This window comes from Entelurus aequoreus, linkage group LG07, assembly GCF_033978785.1.
Source record: "Entelurus aequoreus isolate RoL-2023_Sb linkage group LG07, RoL_Eaeq_v1.1, whole genome shotgun sequence".
Taxonomy (NCBI): Eukaryota; Metazoa; Chordata; class Actinopteri; order Syngnathiformes; family Syngnathidae; genus Entelurus; species Entelurus aequoreus.
Genome location: NC_084737.1, coordinates 41437504 through 41457396, shown reverse-complemented (window position 1 = coordinate 41457396; position 19893 = coordinate 41437504). Strand labels below are relative to the sequence as shown.

The following is a 19893-nucleotide window of genomic DNA, read 5'->3' as shown; positions in this document are numbered from 1 at the left end:
AAGTAGTCACAGTGCTTCACTATTTCCACATTTTGTTATGTTACAGCCTTACTCCAAAATTGAATACATTTATTTTTGTTCTCAAAAAATCTACACACAATATGCCATAATGAAAATGTGAAAAAGTTATTTTTAGATATTTTTCCAAATATATTATAAAAAAACCCAATAAAAAAAATTACATGTATGTGCAGCACCTCTCAAGCTCCATCAGGTTGGATGAAAAGCATCAGTGCACAGCCTTTTTCAGATCTTTCCAGAGATGTTCAATCGGATTCAAGTCTGAACTTAGGCTGCGCCACTCAAGGACATTTACAGAGTGGTCATGAAGCCATTTTTTTGATATCTTGGCTATGTGCTTAGGGTCGTTGTCCTGCTGAAAGATGAACCGCCGCCCCAGTCTTGAGTTCATAAGCGCTTTGGAGCAGGTTTTCATCCAGGATGTCTCTGTAAATTGCTGCATTCATCCATGACCAAAAGTATTGCCAACCGGCAGCCGCTCAGTGTGAATATCATTGTCTCTTCGGCTTTATTATTCTATTTGCTAATTTCCTCTTTTGAATGGTTAATCTCTGCTCTAAGACAGTTCCTATTAGCCATCTGTTGAAGTGTACGAAGCAATTATTTTTTTCTTGTTTCACAGCATCACCTTTAAGCTAGTTTAACGCCGAGGATACCATGGTTAGTTAGAACTAAACCTAGAACCAATGTTCTGAGAACATTAGCATTAATGCCACATTTTGGGACTGTCTTTATTACTTTATGTAAATAATCGATATTTGAAGATGTGTTCATCGATTTATGAATTGTCCATGTTCTAATTGTGATGCTTCGGTAAATCATTCACCTCTAACAACTCTAGAGTAAACAAAATGTAGGCAGCATGTTTTACAGGAGTTATCTTTGCATTCCACTCACTTCAATGAGAGTTCCTTCAGACTGTAAGATCTTGATGACCATCACCATAGGGATGCAGATCATGGAGGCCAAGGCCAAACACCAGCCCAGGCCAATGGCCCAGTCAGGGTACTCGTACACTTTGTTGTATTTCAGAGGCTTGTATTTGACCAGAGAGAAGACAAAACAGCCCTGAGAAAACAAACAGTCAGCTTTAAGTTATACCTTCAAAGTTAATTGTCACCATAAGATACCCTTCAGTGCAATAAAGTGAAAGTTTAAAAGTGGTGCTCTCACCATGCAGAGCACCGGTGTGATGATGGTCCAGCTCCATTTCATCCATGGGTTTGGTCGGTAGCCAATCATATCCTCGACTCCATCATAGAAATTATCAACTCCTGACAAACACGTTGACAATAAAGCTCTTATCAGTGTGTAAACAATGGTGTCTTTTTATAATCTTAGCACAACAACCATCCGTTTGCCTGTCAGAACTAGTTTACCAGGTCATTTCTTGTCAACAACAACCCATTGTGTCATCTTACTGTCCCCAAACATGTACCACTTTAGAATTATGCACAGTTAAGAATAACAAAAATGTCTTATATGTAGTTAATAGGACCATCATCCTGAACTTGTTGTAAATATTAGTTGCAGTAATTTAACAATGTTACTGTTTAATAACTTGATTTTGTTTTTATTTGGTATAAAAAACAATCTATAACTATTAAGGGAAGAATAATTTTACCATTTAAATCACACCACTTTCAAAAAACAGTAATGTTGTTGTATTTAAAAAAACAACATAAACTTGCAAAATGTAGCATTACTTTCTTCCCTTGCAACATCACGTATCAAATCTTGCGGCCTCAATGCACCGCATATTTTGTACGAAAAATATACACATTTAAAAAAAATAAATTAATTGTTAAATTATACCTTTTATGTGTAATACAGTGCAGTATTTGTCTTATTTGTAATAATTATTTTGTGGAGAAGCCGAGAGAAGAAGGTACTGTAATTTAGTCTAATGTCCATGCCTATTGTGTCATATTACTGTGTAAATCATTTTTATTTCCATTTGTGTGCTGGTTGATCATTTCTTTCACTGGCTAGTGCCGCCTTGTTTCACCTTAACGCACTAGTTTTATTATTAGCCTGAATTTAAGAATCTGAATTCAAACCGCTATCCCTATCTTTTTACGACAAATGGTGTGAACAGATCCACTAGGACAGTGGACCCCAACCACCGGTCCGGGGACCGGTACCGGTCCGTGACGAATTTGCTACCGGGCCGCAGAAAAACATTAAATAATTTAGAAACGACTTAACTTTCTATCAAACTAGACACACCAATAAGCTTGTTTATAGATGTACAATAAAACTCCTCATAAGAAGTTGCCATTTGTTATATTTGTTATAACTTTGTGACATAACACAATGCACATTAATGAACATATACAATATAAATGTGCCAAAGGCTGATTTCCATCTGCAGGTTGATGGTAACCTGCTGGGGATCTCATTGCAAAGAAACAAGTCCTGGGCTTCCACTAATTCAGCGTTATAGTGAGTTGTATTTTTCATGCACTTATTTTTGCTGTATTAATTTGGCACAAACATACATACATGCCAGTCCCTGAAACAAATGCCTACATTAAACCGGTCCATGGTGCAAAAAATTTTGGGGACCCCTGCACTAGGACACATTGGTCTCCCACGGAAAAACACACAAAAAACTTTTGACTTCTGGATCATTACTTTGATGAAGAGCTGACAGAAACCAATCAAGAGTCACTTCTACTTACCATAAACCCAGGCTACAGCAATGCATTCAAAGAAAGCAACCCACAAAAGGCACACACCGCTGGCTGCATAGTAGTCAAAGAGTTGAAACACATACATGCCACCCTGGGAAGAAGAAGAAGAGTGTCATTAATTCCCCCTGTCATGTGTGTTCATGCATTGAAAGAAAGATGCAGAGATCGAAGAGGGACATCAAAACAAGGGGAACGACCCCTTGAGGGACAAGCGGTAGAAAATGGATGGCGGGTAGGCTGGGATGTTCAATGTAAAGCACAAGAATGTTGGCGCTCGACCAGCTGGACCAGAGTTCAACAGGTGCTCATTGAAGCACACTTAACTGCAGCTAAAGCAGCATGCCAAATTGGTCCATTCGAATTTGCACAGGAATGTGGGAATTCAAAATGTTGGGAGCCATATTTGGTGGTGACATCGAAGGCAGCGGAAAGTGGATGACTTACTTTGGTAACCATGACGAGTCCAAAGAGATAGCTCATGAAACACATGATGGCTATAAAGATCTCCCGCCGGTAACCCTTCCTCAGGAGGGACGGATACAGATCCACTATGGACGTGATCTGTCCTTCCACCTCAACAAACTGTGGAGACAAGAGTTGTAAATATTTTTGTAATTCCAGTAATGTTCAAAGTTAGAAAAGCTCCATTGTAATAATGTGAGATATGAATACTACATGATGCAATATAGTATGTCAATGTATACTGTAATTATTCTTTGCAGTAATAACAAATTGTAGTTTGGTTTATAGAAGGGATCCACTGTTGTATTAATGAGTCCCTTCAGGATTTTGTGGGTGTTTTTGTGATTGTAAAATGTTTTTTTGAATTTTTTTATACCGCAGCTTTTTCACAAAATGTTGTGCGAGCAATGTTTTGAGGTTTTCTGCTATAAAGAGCATTGCATCAGCTTCTGATTTTATCTATTTGTTAACAGTTTGAAGTGACCTTAACCTAACTGTGACACACTGCAATATGTGGTCAAGTCAAGTAATTATTCTAAAAACCCTGATATTTCATTTAATGAACATGTATGTTGGTATTACTCACAGTGAGTCAGTAGTCAAACAAGCGAGAGAAGAAAACCGTACTGTTGTCTGCCTTATTTTAAAAAAAGATATCATTTTGGCGAAGTTGGTAGAGTGGCCGTGCCAGCAATCGGAGGGTTGCTGGTTACTGGGGTTCAATCCCCACCTTCTACCATCCTAGTCACGTCCGTTGTGTCCTTGGGCAAGACACTTCACCCTTGCTCCTGATGGCTGCTGGTTAGCGCCTTGCATGGCAGCTCCCGCCATCAGTGTGTGAATGTGTGTGTGAATGGGTGAATGTGGAAATACTGCCAAAGCGCTTTGAGTACCTTGAAGGTAGAAAAGCGCTATACAAGTATAACCCATTTATCATTTATTTATTCAGGACCGTGCACATTAATGAACAATTTGGTGTACAAATACATTTGGTATTCATAGGTCCTTTTGGTCCATACCTGAAAATGTATTTCACAAAAACTGGCGTTTTGGAAAAAGTCCATAAATGTAAAACACCAAGTATTTGTATTTTGAAAATGTATGTTTATGTATGTGGAATAAGCCTAAAAGGACTGTGACATTGTGTATGTGCATGTGTGTATTATTTGAGCACAAACCTGGCTGTCAAGACCAAGTAGCAGCAGCATGATAAAGAAGAGGATGGCCCAGAAGGTTGGCAGTGGCATCATGGACACCGCTTTAGGGTACGCAATGAAGGCCAAGCCAGGACCTGGGGGGGCGAACAGATTGGAAAAGGGGGAGAGAGGGGGCAAAGAACAGTGTTAACAACTCTCGTCTAATTTTAGCTTAGACGATATAAGCGTATCGGAAAAATAATGCAAAGGCTGATGTAGTGCGGTTGATCAGGGTCTGGCACTCCCTGTAATCTAAAGGAATGGTGACCTACTGTACAAAATAGCCACAGATAACAACGGTGTTGTGTGTCACCATGAAGGAAATAGTACAGATGCCCTTGTGCTTACTTGCAGAACCAAATGATAAATTCATCATAAACGCAATCACAAAGCCTCGATAAAATAGACCCTTTATACAACTTGTGTTTTGTTTGTACAGTTGACTCATTCTCATATCTAACAAGGTGTAACAAATACAAATTGTCTTTCAAAGAAACCTTGTGTAAACTTAACCCTCAAGCAGTATACATTTACAGCTAGGCACAATGTCCAGAGTCCATGATAATACATACTGTATGTACTGTATACAGTATATTGCTAAGCTCATATCCAGTAAAACTATAAATCATTAATGTCAATTTATTACAGGTACCCACAACTAGTATTATTTTTTCGTTTATCTTCAACTTATATTCTTTGTAGAACTGTGACACAATTGACAACCGATTCAAGTCGAATCAACACTATAGTCACATTTCGTGTCTGGACTCGGAGGGAAATTAACCAGAAGTTTATTGTTAGTGAATTATATTTATATAGCGCTTTTTTCTCTAGTGACTCAAAGCGCTTTACATGGTGAAACCCAATATCTAAGTTACATTTAAATCAGTGTGGGTGGCACTGGGAGCAGGTGGGTAAAGTGTCTTGCCCAAGGACACAACGGCAGTGACTAGGATGGCGGAAGCGGGGATCGAACCCTCAAATGCTGGCACAGCCACTCTACCAACCGAGCTATACCGCCCCACAAAATTGTTGCCTTGTATCATACAACTCAACTCTCTTCACAGTCATCCGAACTGCTTTAACTCAGAGCATAAGATAATAAACGTTTATTGTGTCCTACAGTGAATGTTTATAGGGAGAAGCAGCATACAGTAAACATAGGCAATAACAATACATATCTAAATACCAATACATTAATTCTACTAGTATTATAAACCTGCCCATGTACATAAGAATCAACCAGGAGTGTGAAAAAGAGAAGATAAACATACTTTCATAAATGAAAAGGTAATGCTTAAAGAATAACTTGTACACTGTATTCATTTTATAAAGAGGTCATTTATTTTTTTTTTTTTTTTTTTTTTTTATTCCATACTATGGAATGCCCTCCCGGTAAAAGTTAGAGATGCTACCTCAGTAGAAGCATTTAAGTCTCATCTTAAAACTCATTTGTATACTCTAGCCTTTAAATAGACTCCCTTTTTAGACCAGTTGATCTGCCGTTTCTTTTCTTTTCTTTTCTACTCTGCTCCGGGGTGGACCGCTAGCCTGTCCATCAGATGGGGACATCTCTACGCTGCTGACCCGTCTCCACTCGGGATGGTTCCCGCTGGCCCCACCATGGACTGGACTTTCGCTGATGTGTTGGACTTTCACAATATTATATCAGACCCACTCGACACCGAGGATGTCGTTGTGGCTTGTACAGCCCTTTGAGACACTAGTGATTTAGGGCTATATAAATAAACATTGATTGATTGATTGATTGATTTCCCAAAAGCATACCACACATTAAACAGGTCTGACTATAGTCATATTTCTTAAAAAAGAAAAAAAAATACTTCCAAAAATGCTGATCACATAGACCACCACAGATCATGTTATAGGACGTCAAAAGATGGTACTGGAGTAGAAGTCAAGACAAGATTTCAATATTTACAGTGCGAGCGTTCTGAAAGAGGATGCATTTCTGTCGAAATCCATATGGTATTGGGAGGGGGGGGGGAAAAAGACATCCAAAACAGAACAAATGGCATCCACCTCTGGCGTTCCACAGCTTGTTAACTGAACTGGGAGGAGAATGAAGAGCATCATTGCTAGTGTGGAGCTCATCGCCAGTAATTGCACGCACGGCCCAGCGCCATCTTCTTAGTCATGTGTGAGCAGCTCGGATGTGGGACATGAGGGCACACGAGCAAGGAAGGGAAGCGGCGTGGGTGCACTTGTTATAGTGATGTCAGCTCAAAACTCAGCTGAGCACACACAGCATCTAAACCACACCTTCAAATCTGCCCTCAAGCAGGAATCAAACGCGTGTAACAGTTCTTTGAGGCTTTTTTTCCCCAAGGAGTGTGCGATTGCCGATACATTTCAGCATCATTGTTTCTTAAATGTGTGACATGTATTTTTTTGTTTTTTTACTAATTTTTCTGCGACGTCTCCAATTGTCTTTTTCTTGTTTTTTTTGGCAGCGGCACCCACCATCACTGCTGCCAGCACCTTGGACCCTCGTACCTGACTCTGCCACATCGGCAATGTCCACCCCTTGTTCTTGTGCCATGAAGCCCAGGACGGAAAATATTGCGAAGCCAGACACAAAGCTTGTACCGCTGTTGAGGCCTCCCAGCAGCAAACAGTCCCTATGTCACACATAGGTCATGGAGGTTGTTAATGAACACAAGCGGAACCGAAGTTCCCATTTTCTTTTTCACGCAGCCGTGTCTGACACATGTCACTACTGCTGACCCCTCATCCCCGCGCCCCGGGAGGAGGCAGCGCTTACCTGTAGCAGTTGTACTTGTATTTGTTGTAGCTCCCTAGTGACGTCATGGCACCCAGGCAAATGGCGTAAGAAAAGAAAATTTGCGTTCCTGCGTCAATCCACACCTGCAGAGACAGTATATTCCAGATAAGACAAAAAAATCTGATTTTCTGATTATGATTATGTTGTTCTGATAATGTTAAAAAAATTGTTAACATATATTGGTGACAAAATTTGATGGTAATTTGTCACAAAAACCTGTTTAGTTTACAAAGGAAAGTTCATTACTTTTTCCCTTGGTCATATGCATGTTAATGTACAGTGTTGATCATCAACAACTTGCATCCGCTGAGCAAATAAAAGCTACAAGGCAATACATTTCACAATTGTTCCCATTTTTGCCGCAGAACGATCAGTTTCTTCAAAGTTTTCAAAATAGTACTGTGGAAAACTATGATAATTGCTTTGAATTCAGATAGATCATAATTAATCACCCTAAATAAGTAAAACAGTGGCGCAGAACTCCAGAATTAACTTCTCCATATGTGGCTATAAAAAGACCAATGTTATTCAAGGAGAGACTGTAGGTATGCAGCCACAAAATGGACCAATTCAGCAAAATGGATGGGCCCTGCAGTATGACAGGGTAGCATTAATAAGCATCAACTAGTTACTTAGGTACAGCTAAGACTAAATCAATGTTGTGTATTTTGTTTTGCTGAATAGTCTAAAACATTGTGAAACAATGACAAATCTGCTTAACCAATGATTGTATGGGGTGCCGAATGTAAAAATCCAATTCCACTTTCCAGCCGATAAATTTAAAATGTTTACCTAATGTTTCTCACTTTGCATACTTTTCTTCACATTTGAAGTATAAATTAAATGGTGAATCTGAAGGTTAAATATAAATCTAAATTTTAAGTTTAATTCTTAAATATATGTCTAAATATTTGACGTGTCAAAACGTTACATATAAATTTTACACATAAATGTTACATATAAATGTAAATATTGAGTCTAAATCTTAACTCTAAATGTTAAATTTAAATCCTAAATCAACATTTTAAATCTAAATGTAAAATCTGAATGTTAAATCTAAATCCATTGTCAATAATTTAAGATTTAGATTTTACATTTATAAATGTTAATTTATAATTTTATAAATGTTAAATGTAAATGTTAAATAATGTTACATACAAATTTAAAATATAAATATTAAATATAAATATAAATACAAATGTTACAAAGAAATATAAATGTTGAATATAAATCTAAGTGGTAAATATAAATGTTACATGTTAAAATATAAATATTACATATATGCATTAAATATAAATCAAAATGGTTAAATCTGAATGATTTGATAAGTGTTAAGCTAAATATTTACAAAATATGCAAATATCCCACTCTTCCCACACCTTTGACCCCCGTATGTTATCCAAGCGAATGTGCGGTGATGGGAAGGAGCGAAACATATGGACAGCTGATGACTGACAGATTAATGCCGATAATGATGCATACCGTTAAAATGTTTTGCTTCAAAACTTGCAAGTGTGCATGGTGTATTGCATAAAGACATCATGAATGTAGCAGAGGATAATAACACTTCTAACATGTCTCTCTTGGTTCTCACTTCTCGGTGTGAATGAATACATGTTTGTATGTGTCCAATGTTTTCGCCGCACTGTTACTTCGCGTTCGCAGTCATGTTTGATTGCTCGTTTCAACTTTTTTATGTCATTATGCAACACACGATACACTCCCACGTTTCAATGACATGCAACGTTATTGGTGTTAATCTGTCATTGCCCACAACTCTGACCAACTGTGCTGTGGAAGGGGATGAGCAGTGCGGGGAAGGAACAAAGCGGAAAGATGAAAAAGTGACATGTAAAGCGAGAGGGGACACATTGGCAACCGCCAGATTCGAACCTGTGACACCAAATGAAAACCTTACACTGACTGAGGCTGTCATTATCATCTAGACCACAATGTCATAGAAGTCACATGGTTTAGACCAGATAAAAGCCTGTGTGTTAACTAGCTACTGAAAGCAACTTAACATGAGTGTGATTGCATCGTTTCCTGCAAATTAAAGTTCATATGTGACCCCACCATGAACCATGTAACAGTACAGCCAAATGATGAAAGACACATAACAATTCATGCACACTGAATTGGTGTAAGAACAAAAAGAGACATGATTCAACATTTAGATTCACTATTACATTTCTACCACAAATGTGAAGAGAATGAGCTAAATGTAAGAAAAGTAATCTAAATGTGAGAAAAATAAATTACATATTCAAAATAGATCACCTGGAAAAGTGTGATTTTTTTTACATTCAACAGTAGTGGGCTACGTCACAAGTATGGCATCCCCACAGCAGTGATAACTAGCATTGCCAATGGAAATGTACCATTTGAGATTAAAACAATGATGAGGACACACAAAACGAAATAATTGCTCCTCAAATATTAAAAGATAGATCCAAAATCTGATGCATACTTAAATCTGGGCTGCACTGTGACATTTTATGTGAACTAGATACAAGAACTCAAAACTTTTTAAATGCATTAACATTTTGACCTAAGTGTTTTTAGTTCTTAACACCTGTACAGTGAAACTGCAAAAGAAAAGACAAAGGAAACAAAAAACAAATTCCCATGCTACCTCTGGGTCCTGCAGGCGAGTCAAGTTAGGGTAAAGGTAAAATTTGATGCCCTCTGACGCCCCAGGCAGGGTGACTCCACGCACCAACAGCACAATCAGCATCACGAATGGGAATGTTGCTGTTATGTACACGACCTACATAGGACAAAGCATTTATTATAATCCGGCCATGCATGCATGACCCATAACATCTACTTCTCACAGATACATTCATCGTTATAATGACAGATTAGCCGTTAACTAAAACGATGCGTTCAGGTTGTAGGATTAGATCTTTCTCACATTCTGAACATACATCAAGTCACCTACATGGAACAACTTTAGGGCTTTTACAACAATAAACATGGAGATAATTGCATTAGTAAACCAATAAAGGAGGAGTTAATCATTTCTGATTGCTGTTTTGGCCGACTTTAAGGCACAGTGAGCAACAGGTGCCAAAATAAGACCATGGCGACAGCATAATAATATTAATATTAATAGTCCATAACTCACTCACTTTTCCAGTAGACTTGACACCCTTCCAGATGCAAAAGAAGCAGATAATCCACACTGCTAATAAACAAAGGGCCAGGTCCCATTTCAAAGGCCCGACGTCCTCAATCCCAGAGGAGATGGTTAGGACGTTGCGTCTGCACATAACAAAACAATATGCATTTTTATACTTTCAAAAATTGGGGGATGTGACATGAACAAGTTCGAATGAAGGAGCTTTCAGTTGTTTATTCTTTCATTTTAAAACCGTGACTAAAGTGCCACTTCCAGTTCAATTAGACAGTGCAAGTAGGACTATGACAAACGGGCAGAGACTTAAAAGCAATTAATACCAATTCTGGCAGCCGGTTAGTAAATACTCACTCCCAGAACTCTGTCACAGGAGAGGTAAAGTTGGTAACATTGGCCGCCAGCCAAAGGGTCTTGTTTTTCCGGACAGTGTCCTCCACACAGAATTCTGTGTTCCAGGGCTGCTTGCATTTGGCCCAGGGGAGCTCAGGCTGGAAGCAGTGGAATAGGTAGTATAGTCCCCAGGCCAAGATCACAATGTAGTAGATATTCAACAGGGACACGATCACGATTGAGGCATAGCCAATCCCTGCAGGCAAGAAAGAGAGAAAATTTAATTCAAGCTAATCCAAGTCACATTATCCGTGACAAAAGCGACACAAATGACCAATTCCTTCTCTGTTGTAATCAACCGCAGCAGCAGTGTACTATACAGTACAGTACAGCACAGTACAGTAGTACCTCAGTTTTCATATGTCTCGGTTTTAGATAAAAATGTTCACCAAAATGCTGTCTCGGTTTTCATACACTGTTTCAGTTGTAGAACGATTAAACACACGGTGACTCACTATTAGTACCTTTAGTGTTGTCAAGCATTACACTTTTATTAAAAGATTAATTAATTATGATCTGTAATAAATGAATTAATCTAATTAATCTCTTTTTTTAATCTCATCTAAAAATGTTGTGAAAAGCCCTCAATTTTAGGTATTTTCTATCACATTAGTATTGAAACAATACCAGAGGCTTTATAAAGTCACTTAGTGTTTTCTGCCACACAAGTGTGGTGAAAACATAAGTATATAACTCAGTAATAGATTGAAAAAAACACCCACGTTTCAACCGCCACCTTGACCGCTTGATCATCAGAAGACTTTTTAGGCAAGTCTAGCCCATCCATCCTCCATTTTCTACCGCTTGTCCCTTTCGGGGTCGCAGGGGGTACTGGAGCCTATCTCAGTGCTTCCTAATTATTTTCTGTTAGGTATTTTGCGCTCCTCCCCCCAACACTCTTTGGGCAAAACTGGCCAAAGATAGGTGTGCTAAGCTTGTGGCATCATAATTAAAAGTACTTTAGGCTGTAATTGCTGCCAAATGTGCATCAACGAAGTATTGAGCAAAGGCTGTAATGTATGTGTGTTTAACATTTTTTAATTTTCAATACATTTGCATAAAATAAAAATAAAAAAACCTTTTCACATTGCCATCATGTGCTGTTTGTAGAAGTTTAAAGACAAAAATGAATGTATTCCATTTTGGAATAAGGCTGTAACATAAAGTGTGGAAACAGTGAAACGCTGCGAATACTTTGAGCGCACTGAAAGGTTGCGCAGCGACGACTGTGAAGTGTTGTGCCAAAAATCTGCAGATGCATCAATTGATGTAATCAGAGTTGTTTAAGCAAAAAAGCTGTTGCATGTGCGTTTTTGGGAAAAACCAGAATCCCAGTACTTTGAGTTCTTGAATTAAATCGTGTTTCCCACATTATTTATCAAAGTAAACGCAAAGTACGAAGGTGGCCTAATGGCATCAAGAGTCTAAGAGGGGATGTTTGCAACATATACACAGATGCCTACATGGTGCCAACTTTCCGATGTATTTTACACACTATATTCTCGCATGTGATGAGGTATGTACGCAACAAATGCACGCACATTAGCTTTAGGTTGTTGTTAACTATTATTAGCAACTTGGATAGCTAGCGTTAGCTGTCATTGAATGTATATTCTATTATAACAACAACATGACTACAAATTGTTCGCTGCTTCTCTTGGACTGCTTTTGTATGTGTGTTCGCGCTCCCTGCACGTACGTGTTGACGAAACCAGGTGAGTGACCGCCGTGAACACCATTAGGTAAAAATTTGTATTAAATATACTTTGTAATTGTGAAAAGATATAGACCAGGGTTTTGCCAACCTGTCGATTGCAATCGACTAGTCGATCTTTGGGACCTAACCTAAATACCTATACTTGTATAGCGCTTTTCTACCTTCAAGGTACTCAAAGCGCTTTGACAGTATTTCCACATTCACCCATTCACACACACATTCACACACTGATGGCGGGAGCTGCCATGCAAGGCGCTAACCAGCAGCCATCAGAGGCAAAGGGTAAAGTGTCTTGCCCAAGGACACAACGGACGTGACTAGGAAGGTAGAAGGTGGGAAATGAACCCCAGTAACCAGCAACACTCCGATTGCTGGCACAGCCACTCTACCAACTTCGCCACGCCAACCTAACGCGACATCTTAGAAAAAATTATATAATAATACGACATCAGTGACACTCCCACCCGGAGAGTCCTCAGCAGACCCGCAAACAGGCACGCATTTCAACCCATGAACACGCCCACATGCCTCATCTGTCTTTCTTAGCCTCACATCTGTCACTCTCGACACCGAGGCCACCAGACCCCCCCAAGCGCGGCTGCACACTACACCGGCTCGTCTTGCAAACACGCATGGCATGACGTGCACAAAAATCATCGAGTTCCGACAATACTAGCATCCAACATCAAACCACTCTTCCCTTAACCACCACCATCATCATTGCTCGCCAGTGACAGGAAGCTAACAAGCCAAATAATATAGTTTGTGAACATTGCTCCAAAGTACGGATTTTGTGTTGATTTATTGTGCATACAAAATTAAACATTGACATGTGCATAGGCAGTAATATATAATAGAATAAAGCGGCAGCCAAAGCAGGACGTCCCCGTTTATCCCCTCTTTTATCACACAGGAAAAACCTATTAATATTATTAATATTAATATATATAAAATTAAATACATTTAATTGCATTTTGTATCATTTTCTGCATGTAAAACTTTAATATTCTCTCCAAAACGCCACATGGTAAAGAGGGGGGTATATCTAATAAAGTGGCCAGTGACATTAGTAGTCATGTTGTCTCTCCTCCTGGGGGAAATTTTGGCTCGTAAGCTGCTAAATTCTTCTACTGTGGCTAACTTTGTCAGTGGCAACCATAAAATCAAACAGCTGCGTAGTGATAACTTGCTGTGGATCTGTCACAATGTAGCTCGACACCTTTCACACACTTTTCATTCACTTGAGACATTGCACGTTTTTTTATTTTGTTATTTATCAAACGTGCAGTTTCAAATAATGAATGCAAAAGTGTACAAATATTTTCTCGTCCTCAACTGCATGCGTCATCTGCTTCAGGCACAGCATGCTTATGGAACACAGATGCAGCCATCTGTTCACCAAGTCTCTTTCTACAAATTTGCTCTGTTCTGAACTACTCTTTCAGCTTTTTTAATGACATGACAGGTTTATATTTAACTTCTCAAAAAAACGACATAGGCAATGCTGGAGCGATTAGTTAATTGTTTTTTTTTCAACCTGATGATGTAATTTAATTAAAAGGGACAGTACGAAACAATTTGACCTTGCGCAACTCCTTCACTAAAGGAAAGTGATGCTTAAAACTATAACTTGAACAATATCTTCCAGTAGGCTGCTTTTATTATCTATTATGTATGCTTTAGTCTAGGGCTGGGCGATATGGCCTTTTTTTAATATCTCGATATTTTTAGGCCATATCGCGATACACGATATATATCTCGATATTTTGCTTTAGCCTTGAATGAACACTTGATGCATATAATCACAGCAGTATGATGATTCTATGTGTCTACATTAAAACATTGTTCTTCATACTTCATTAATATATGCTCATTTTAAACTTTTATGCAGAGAGGGAAATCACAAGTCAATTTACCAAAACTGTATTTATTAAACAGTTATTAAGCAGTGGCACAAACATTCATGTCATTTCAAAACGGAACGCGCAAGATTGTCAGAGACATTTTAAAACAAGCTATTAGCGCACTTTTGTGCATGATGTCACTAAGATGACAAATCAAAACAACACTAAATGAAAGTGCACTTTTTGTACAGAACGCCACTACAATAGTTTAAAACAAATAAAGTGCACTTCTGTGCATGATGTCACACAAGATATTTCAATAACTGTCAAATAAAAATGAGCTGCATAATAGGAAATCAAATTGTGTACATCCTTCACTATGTGGTAGGTTCCAGCGGACGTTATCTCCTTATGTCGTGGACTATTTTTTTTCATACGGTGTTGATGTGACATTTTGTTGGTGTGGCACCGAACAAAGATGTTGACATGCGAAGTTTCAAACACTCTTCATTCTCGAGTGGGTGACTTTTCAAATGATGCTACATATTAGCAGTAATGCTACTTTTTAAAGCAACGCTTTCGCCCCACACTTGACAAATTACGGTTGTCTGTTCGACATATTCCCACTTGAAGCCAAACCACCGCCAGACGATGGACCCTGTGTTGTTTTTGTTAGGAATTAATTCTTCCTTCATTCGTTACCAGATTCACACCTTCTTTCTCTCGTATTACCACTCGCACCACAGCTAACTTTAGCCATGCTGCTACCTCTCTGCTCAGCGAGGGTGTATACGTATGTGACGTATGTAAGAAGGTGCGCTTGTTTAAGTCTCTGTGAGAAGGAGATACAAGAAAGAGTGAGAAACGCCTGTAGTGTAATGCCCGCAGCTAAAAGCAACTGCGTGAGAACATATACCCGAATATCACGATATAGTCATTTTCCATATCGCACAGAGACGAACCCGCGATATATCGAGTATATCGATATATCGCCCAGCCCTACTTCAGTCTATTTGTATTTTGCATTCTAAATACAGGTAATGCTTAAGTAAAAAAATGTCAATATTTCTTTGTGCAATTCTGAGTGGCCTACAGTGTAGTAATAAAATTCCCCCACTGTTTCCATTGTCGTTATTTTCCTCTGTTAGCTTATCACTGATAGCAGCTCAAATGTTGTAAGGACTGGGAGGCCAAGACATTTTATCTACTATCATACATTTTTTGTTTGGTTTCTGAATGATTGTTATTGTTTTTTACTTTGATTTTAGGTCAACTACTGGGCTATAGGACAGCCGTGTCCACAGTACAACTAGTCTATGTAAGATGCAGCAACTTTTGCCCAACCACAGTGTTTTACAACATTGTTGTTGGGCAACTTTTGATAATACTACTCAGACAATGAAGGTCGACAAGGGGCACATAGTTGTAAGGATGCTGTGCTATTTTTCGCTGACTTTGCGAACCTCTATATACAACTCCCAGCTCCAGAGTATTTTTATACAAATTGCCTTTGACACCTCGCCATGTAAAATGCAAACTGACAGACGAGTCAATGTAGGACAGGTGAGACCATGAGTGTGCTGCATGAGATACAATATGTAATAAAAAGACATGTTGCTGCTCACTTTGTGGCCAAGCGCAGAATTGATCTGATGGAGCACACAGCAAACATTCCTAAGACAGCAAGTTAAAAAGTTAAAGTACCAATGATTGTCACACGCACACACACACTAGGTGTGGCGAAATTATTCTCTACATTTGACCCATCACCCTTGATCACCCCCTGGGAGGTGAGGGGAGCAGTGGGCAGCAGCGGTGGCCGCGCCCGGGAATGATTTTAGGTGATTTAACCCCCAATTCCAACCCTTGAGGCTGAGTGCCAGTCAGGGAGGTAATGAGGCAGTTGCTAGAAATCTGATTTTGCACAGTTTCCTTTTTCTTCTTGTGACATGTCTTATGTGTACACAACCAGTGTTGGGTTAATTACTGAAAACCAGTAACTAGTTACAGTTACTAGTTACTTTATTTCAAAAGTAACTCAGTTACTAACTAACTTACTTGAGAGTTCGTTGCTGATCTAGTGACGCACGCCGACAATATAATCATAATGGGGGACTTTAATATCCATATGAATACCCCATCGGACCCTCAGTGCGTGGCGCTCCAAACCATAATTGATAGCTGTGGTCTTACACAAATAATACATGAACCCACGCATCGCAACGGTAATACAATAGATCTAGTGCTTGTCAGGGGTGTCACCACCTCCAAAGTTATGATACTTCCATATACTAAAGTAATGTCCGATCATTACCTTATAAAATTTGAAGTTTTGACTCTTTGTCAACAAGCTAATAATAATAATAACTGCTATAGCGGCCGCAACATTAATGCTGCCACAACGATGACTCTTGCTGACCTACTGCCCTCGGTAATGGCACCATTCCCAAATTATGTCGGCTCTATTGATAACCTCACTAACAACTTTGACGATGCCTTGCGCGAAATTATTGATAGTATAGCACCGCTAAAGCAAAAAAGGGCCCCTAAAAGGCGCACCCCATGGTTTACAGAAGAAATTAGAGCTCATAAATTATCATGTAGAAAACTGGAACACAAATGGCGCGCGACTAAACTTGAGGTTTTCCATCAAGCATGGAGTGATAGTTTAATAACTTATAAACGCATGCTTACCTTAGCTAAAGCTAAATACTACTCAAATCTCATCCGCCTCAACAAAAACGATCCTAAATTTCTGTTTAGTACAGTAGCATCGCTAACCCAACAAGGGACTCCTCCCAGTAGCTCCACCCACTCGGCAGATGACTTTATGAATTTCTTTAATAAGAAAATTGAACTCATTAGAAAGGAGATTAAAGACAACGCATCCCAGCTACAACTGGGTTCTATTAACACAAATACGACTGTATATACGACGGACACTGCCCTCCAAAATAGTCTCTCTATTTTTGATGAAATAACATTAGAGGAATTATTACAGCGTGTAAGTGGGATAAAACAAACAACATGTTTACTTGACCCACTTCCTGGGAAACTTATCAAGGAACTGTTTGTATTATTAGGTCCATCAGTGTTAAATATTATAAACTTATCACTTTCCTCCGGCACTGTTCCCCTAGCATTCAAAAAAGCGGTTATTCATCCTCTGCTCAAAAGACCTAACCTCGATCCTGACCTCATGGTAAACTACCGACCGGTCTCCCACCTTCCGTTTGTTTCCAAAATTCTCGAAAAAATTGTTGCACAGCAGCTAAATGAACACTTAGTGACTAACAATCTCTGTGAACCTTTTCAATCCGGTTTCAGGGCAAATCACTCTACGGAGACAGCCCTCGCAAAAATGACTAATGATCTATTGCTAACGATGGATTCTGATGCGTCATCTATGTTGCTGCTTCTTGATCTTAGCGCCGCTTTCGATACCGTCGATCATAATATTTTATTAGAGCGTATCAAAACACGTATTGGTATGTCAGACTTAGCCTTGTCTTGGTTTAACTCTTATCTTACTGACAGGATGCAGTGCGTCTCCCATAACAATGTGACCTCGGACTATGTCAAGGTAACGTGCGGAGTTCCCCAGGGTTCGGTTCTTGGCCCTGCACTCTTTAGTATTAACATGCTGCCGCTGGGTGACATCATACGCAAGTACGGTGTTAGCTTTCACTGTTATGCTGATGACACTCAACTCTACATGCCCCTAAAGCTGACCAACACGCCGGACTGTAGTCAGCTGGAGGCGTGTCTTAATGAAATCAAACAATGGATGTCCGCTAACTTTTTGCAACTCAACGCTAAGAAAACGGAAATGCTGATTATCGGTCCTGCTAGACACCAACATCTATTTAATAATACCACCTTAACATTTGACAACCAAACAATTAAACAAGGAGACTCGGTAAAGAATCTGGGTATTATCTTCGACCCAACTCTCTCGTTTGAGTCGCACATTAAGAGTGTTACTAAAACGGCCTTCTTTCATCTCCGTAATATCGCTAAAATTCGTTCCATCTTGTCCACTAGCGACGCTGAGATCATTATTCATGCGTTCGTTACGTCTCGTCTCGATTACTGTAACGTATTATTTTCGGGCCTCCCTATGTCTAGCATTAAAAGATTACAGTTGGTACAAAATGCGGCTGCAAGGCTTTTGACAAAAACAAGAAAGTTTGATCATATTACGCCTATACTGGCTCACTTGCACTGGCTTCCTGTGCACTTAAGATGCGACTTTAAGGTTTTACTACTTACGTATAAAATACTACACGGTTTAGCTCCAGCCTATCTCGCCGATTGTATTGTACCATATGTCCCGACAAGAAATCTGCGTTCAAAGAACTCCGGCTTATTAGTGATTCCCAGAGCCAAAAAAAAGTCTGCGGGCTATAGAGCGTTTTCTATTCGGGCTCCAGTACTCTGGAATGCCCTCCCGGTAACAGTTAGAGATGCTACCTCAGTAGAAGCATTTAAGTCCCATCTTAAAACTCATTTGTATAATCTAGCCTTTAAATAGACCCCCCCTTTTTAGACCAGTTGATCTGCCGTTTCTTTTCTTCTCTCCTCTTCTCCCCTGTCCCTTGCGAGGGGGAGTTGCATAGGTCCGGTGGCCATGGATGAAGTGCTGGGACCCCGGGTGGACCACTAGCCTGTGCATCGGTTGGGGACATCTCTGCGCTGCTGACCCGTCTCCGCTCGGGATGGTTTCCTGTTGGCCCCGCTGTGGACTGGACTCCCGCTGATGTGTTGGATCCACTGTGGACTGGACTTTCACAATGTTATGTCAGACCCACTCGACATCCGTTGCTTTCGGTCTCCCCTAGAGGGGGGGGGGGGGTTACCCACATATGCGGTCCTCTCCAAGGTTTCTCATAGTCATTCACCGACGTCCCACTGGGGTGAGTTTTTCCTTGCCCGTATGTGGGCTCTGTACCGAGGATGTCGTTGTGGCTTGCACAGCCCTTTGAGACACTTGTGATTTAGGGCTATATAAATAAACATTGATTGATTGATTGACTTACACCAAAAAGTAATGCGTTACTGTGAAAAGTAACTATTTAGTTAATTATTTTTTTCTTTTTCTTTTAAGGCTCCCATTAATGCCCTTTCAGCCTTCGTTTCAGTACTGTTATTGCACTGGAGAATAATACAATCTGTTGATCAACTTGACATGCATTTGCATCACTGAACTCTGCTAAGCAATGTGGTCTACATACAACACACAAAGACAAAGATATGTTTCAAAGGGCCAATTTATTTCAGGCCAAAACAAATTGACAAAACTATTTCAAATAGCTGCATCATAACATACATAAGTAACAAACAGCATAATAACAGCTTAGCTGTAAACCTGGCTTCACCCAAGGAAGGCACACATGACTTACACAAAGGAATTCGGAAATAAAATCATGTATTCAGGAGATCAACACCGTACTGAAGCCCAGAACACTCTACGCATTTCCCCAGTTTTAGTTTAGAGATAAGCAAGGATTGGCCTGGCCCACTAGGATCCCTCTTTATGTTTGTGAACTTTATAGTCTATACATTTAGAGAGATGTGATAATCAAACACTCTAGAAGTCTAGAATGAAAGAGTATATAA

At 39.5% G+C, this 19893-nt stretch overlaps 2 protein-coding genes across 3 annotated transcripts in view; one reads left to right on the top strand and one right to left on the bottom strand.

Moving 5' to 3' along the window:
• LOC133653878 (sodium- and chloride-dependent taurine transporter-like) overlaps positions 1-19893 on the bottom strand; it is a 59074-nt gene that overhangs the window by 7544 nt on the left and 31637 nt on the right. For both annotated transcript variants that reach the window (XM_062053671.1, XM_062053670.1), the window contains exons 4-13: positions 10675-10909; positions 10316-10448; positions 9817-9951; positions 7161-7264; positions 6893-7017; positions 4358-4470; positions 3162-3299; positions 2706-2808; positions 1195-1295; positions 919-1089 (exon numbers count right to left, since the gene is read on the bottom strand). In XM_062053671.1, the coding sequence (XP_061909655.1) occupies positions 919-1089; positions 1195-1295; positions 2706-2808; positions 3162-3299; positions 4358-4470; positions 6893-7017; positions 7161-7264; positions 9817-9951; positions 10316-10448; positions 10675-10909 (1358 nt within the window). The remainder of the gene's footprint in view (positions 1-918; positions 1090-1194; positions 1296-2705; positions 2809-3161; positions 3300-4357; positions 4471-6892; positions 7018-7160; positions 7265-9816; positions 9952-10315; positions 10449-10674; positions 10910-19893) is intronic.
• The window catches only part of LOC133653880 (zinc finger MYM-type protein 1-like), a 123886-nt gene continuing 109755 nt past the window's right edge, over positions 5763-19893 (top strand). The window contains exon 1 of the mRNA XM_062053683.1: positions 5763-6019. The gene's annotated coding sequence lies outside the window, so the exon portion shown is untranslated. The remainder of the gene's footprint in view (positions 6020-19893) is intronic.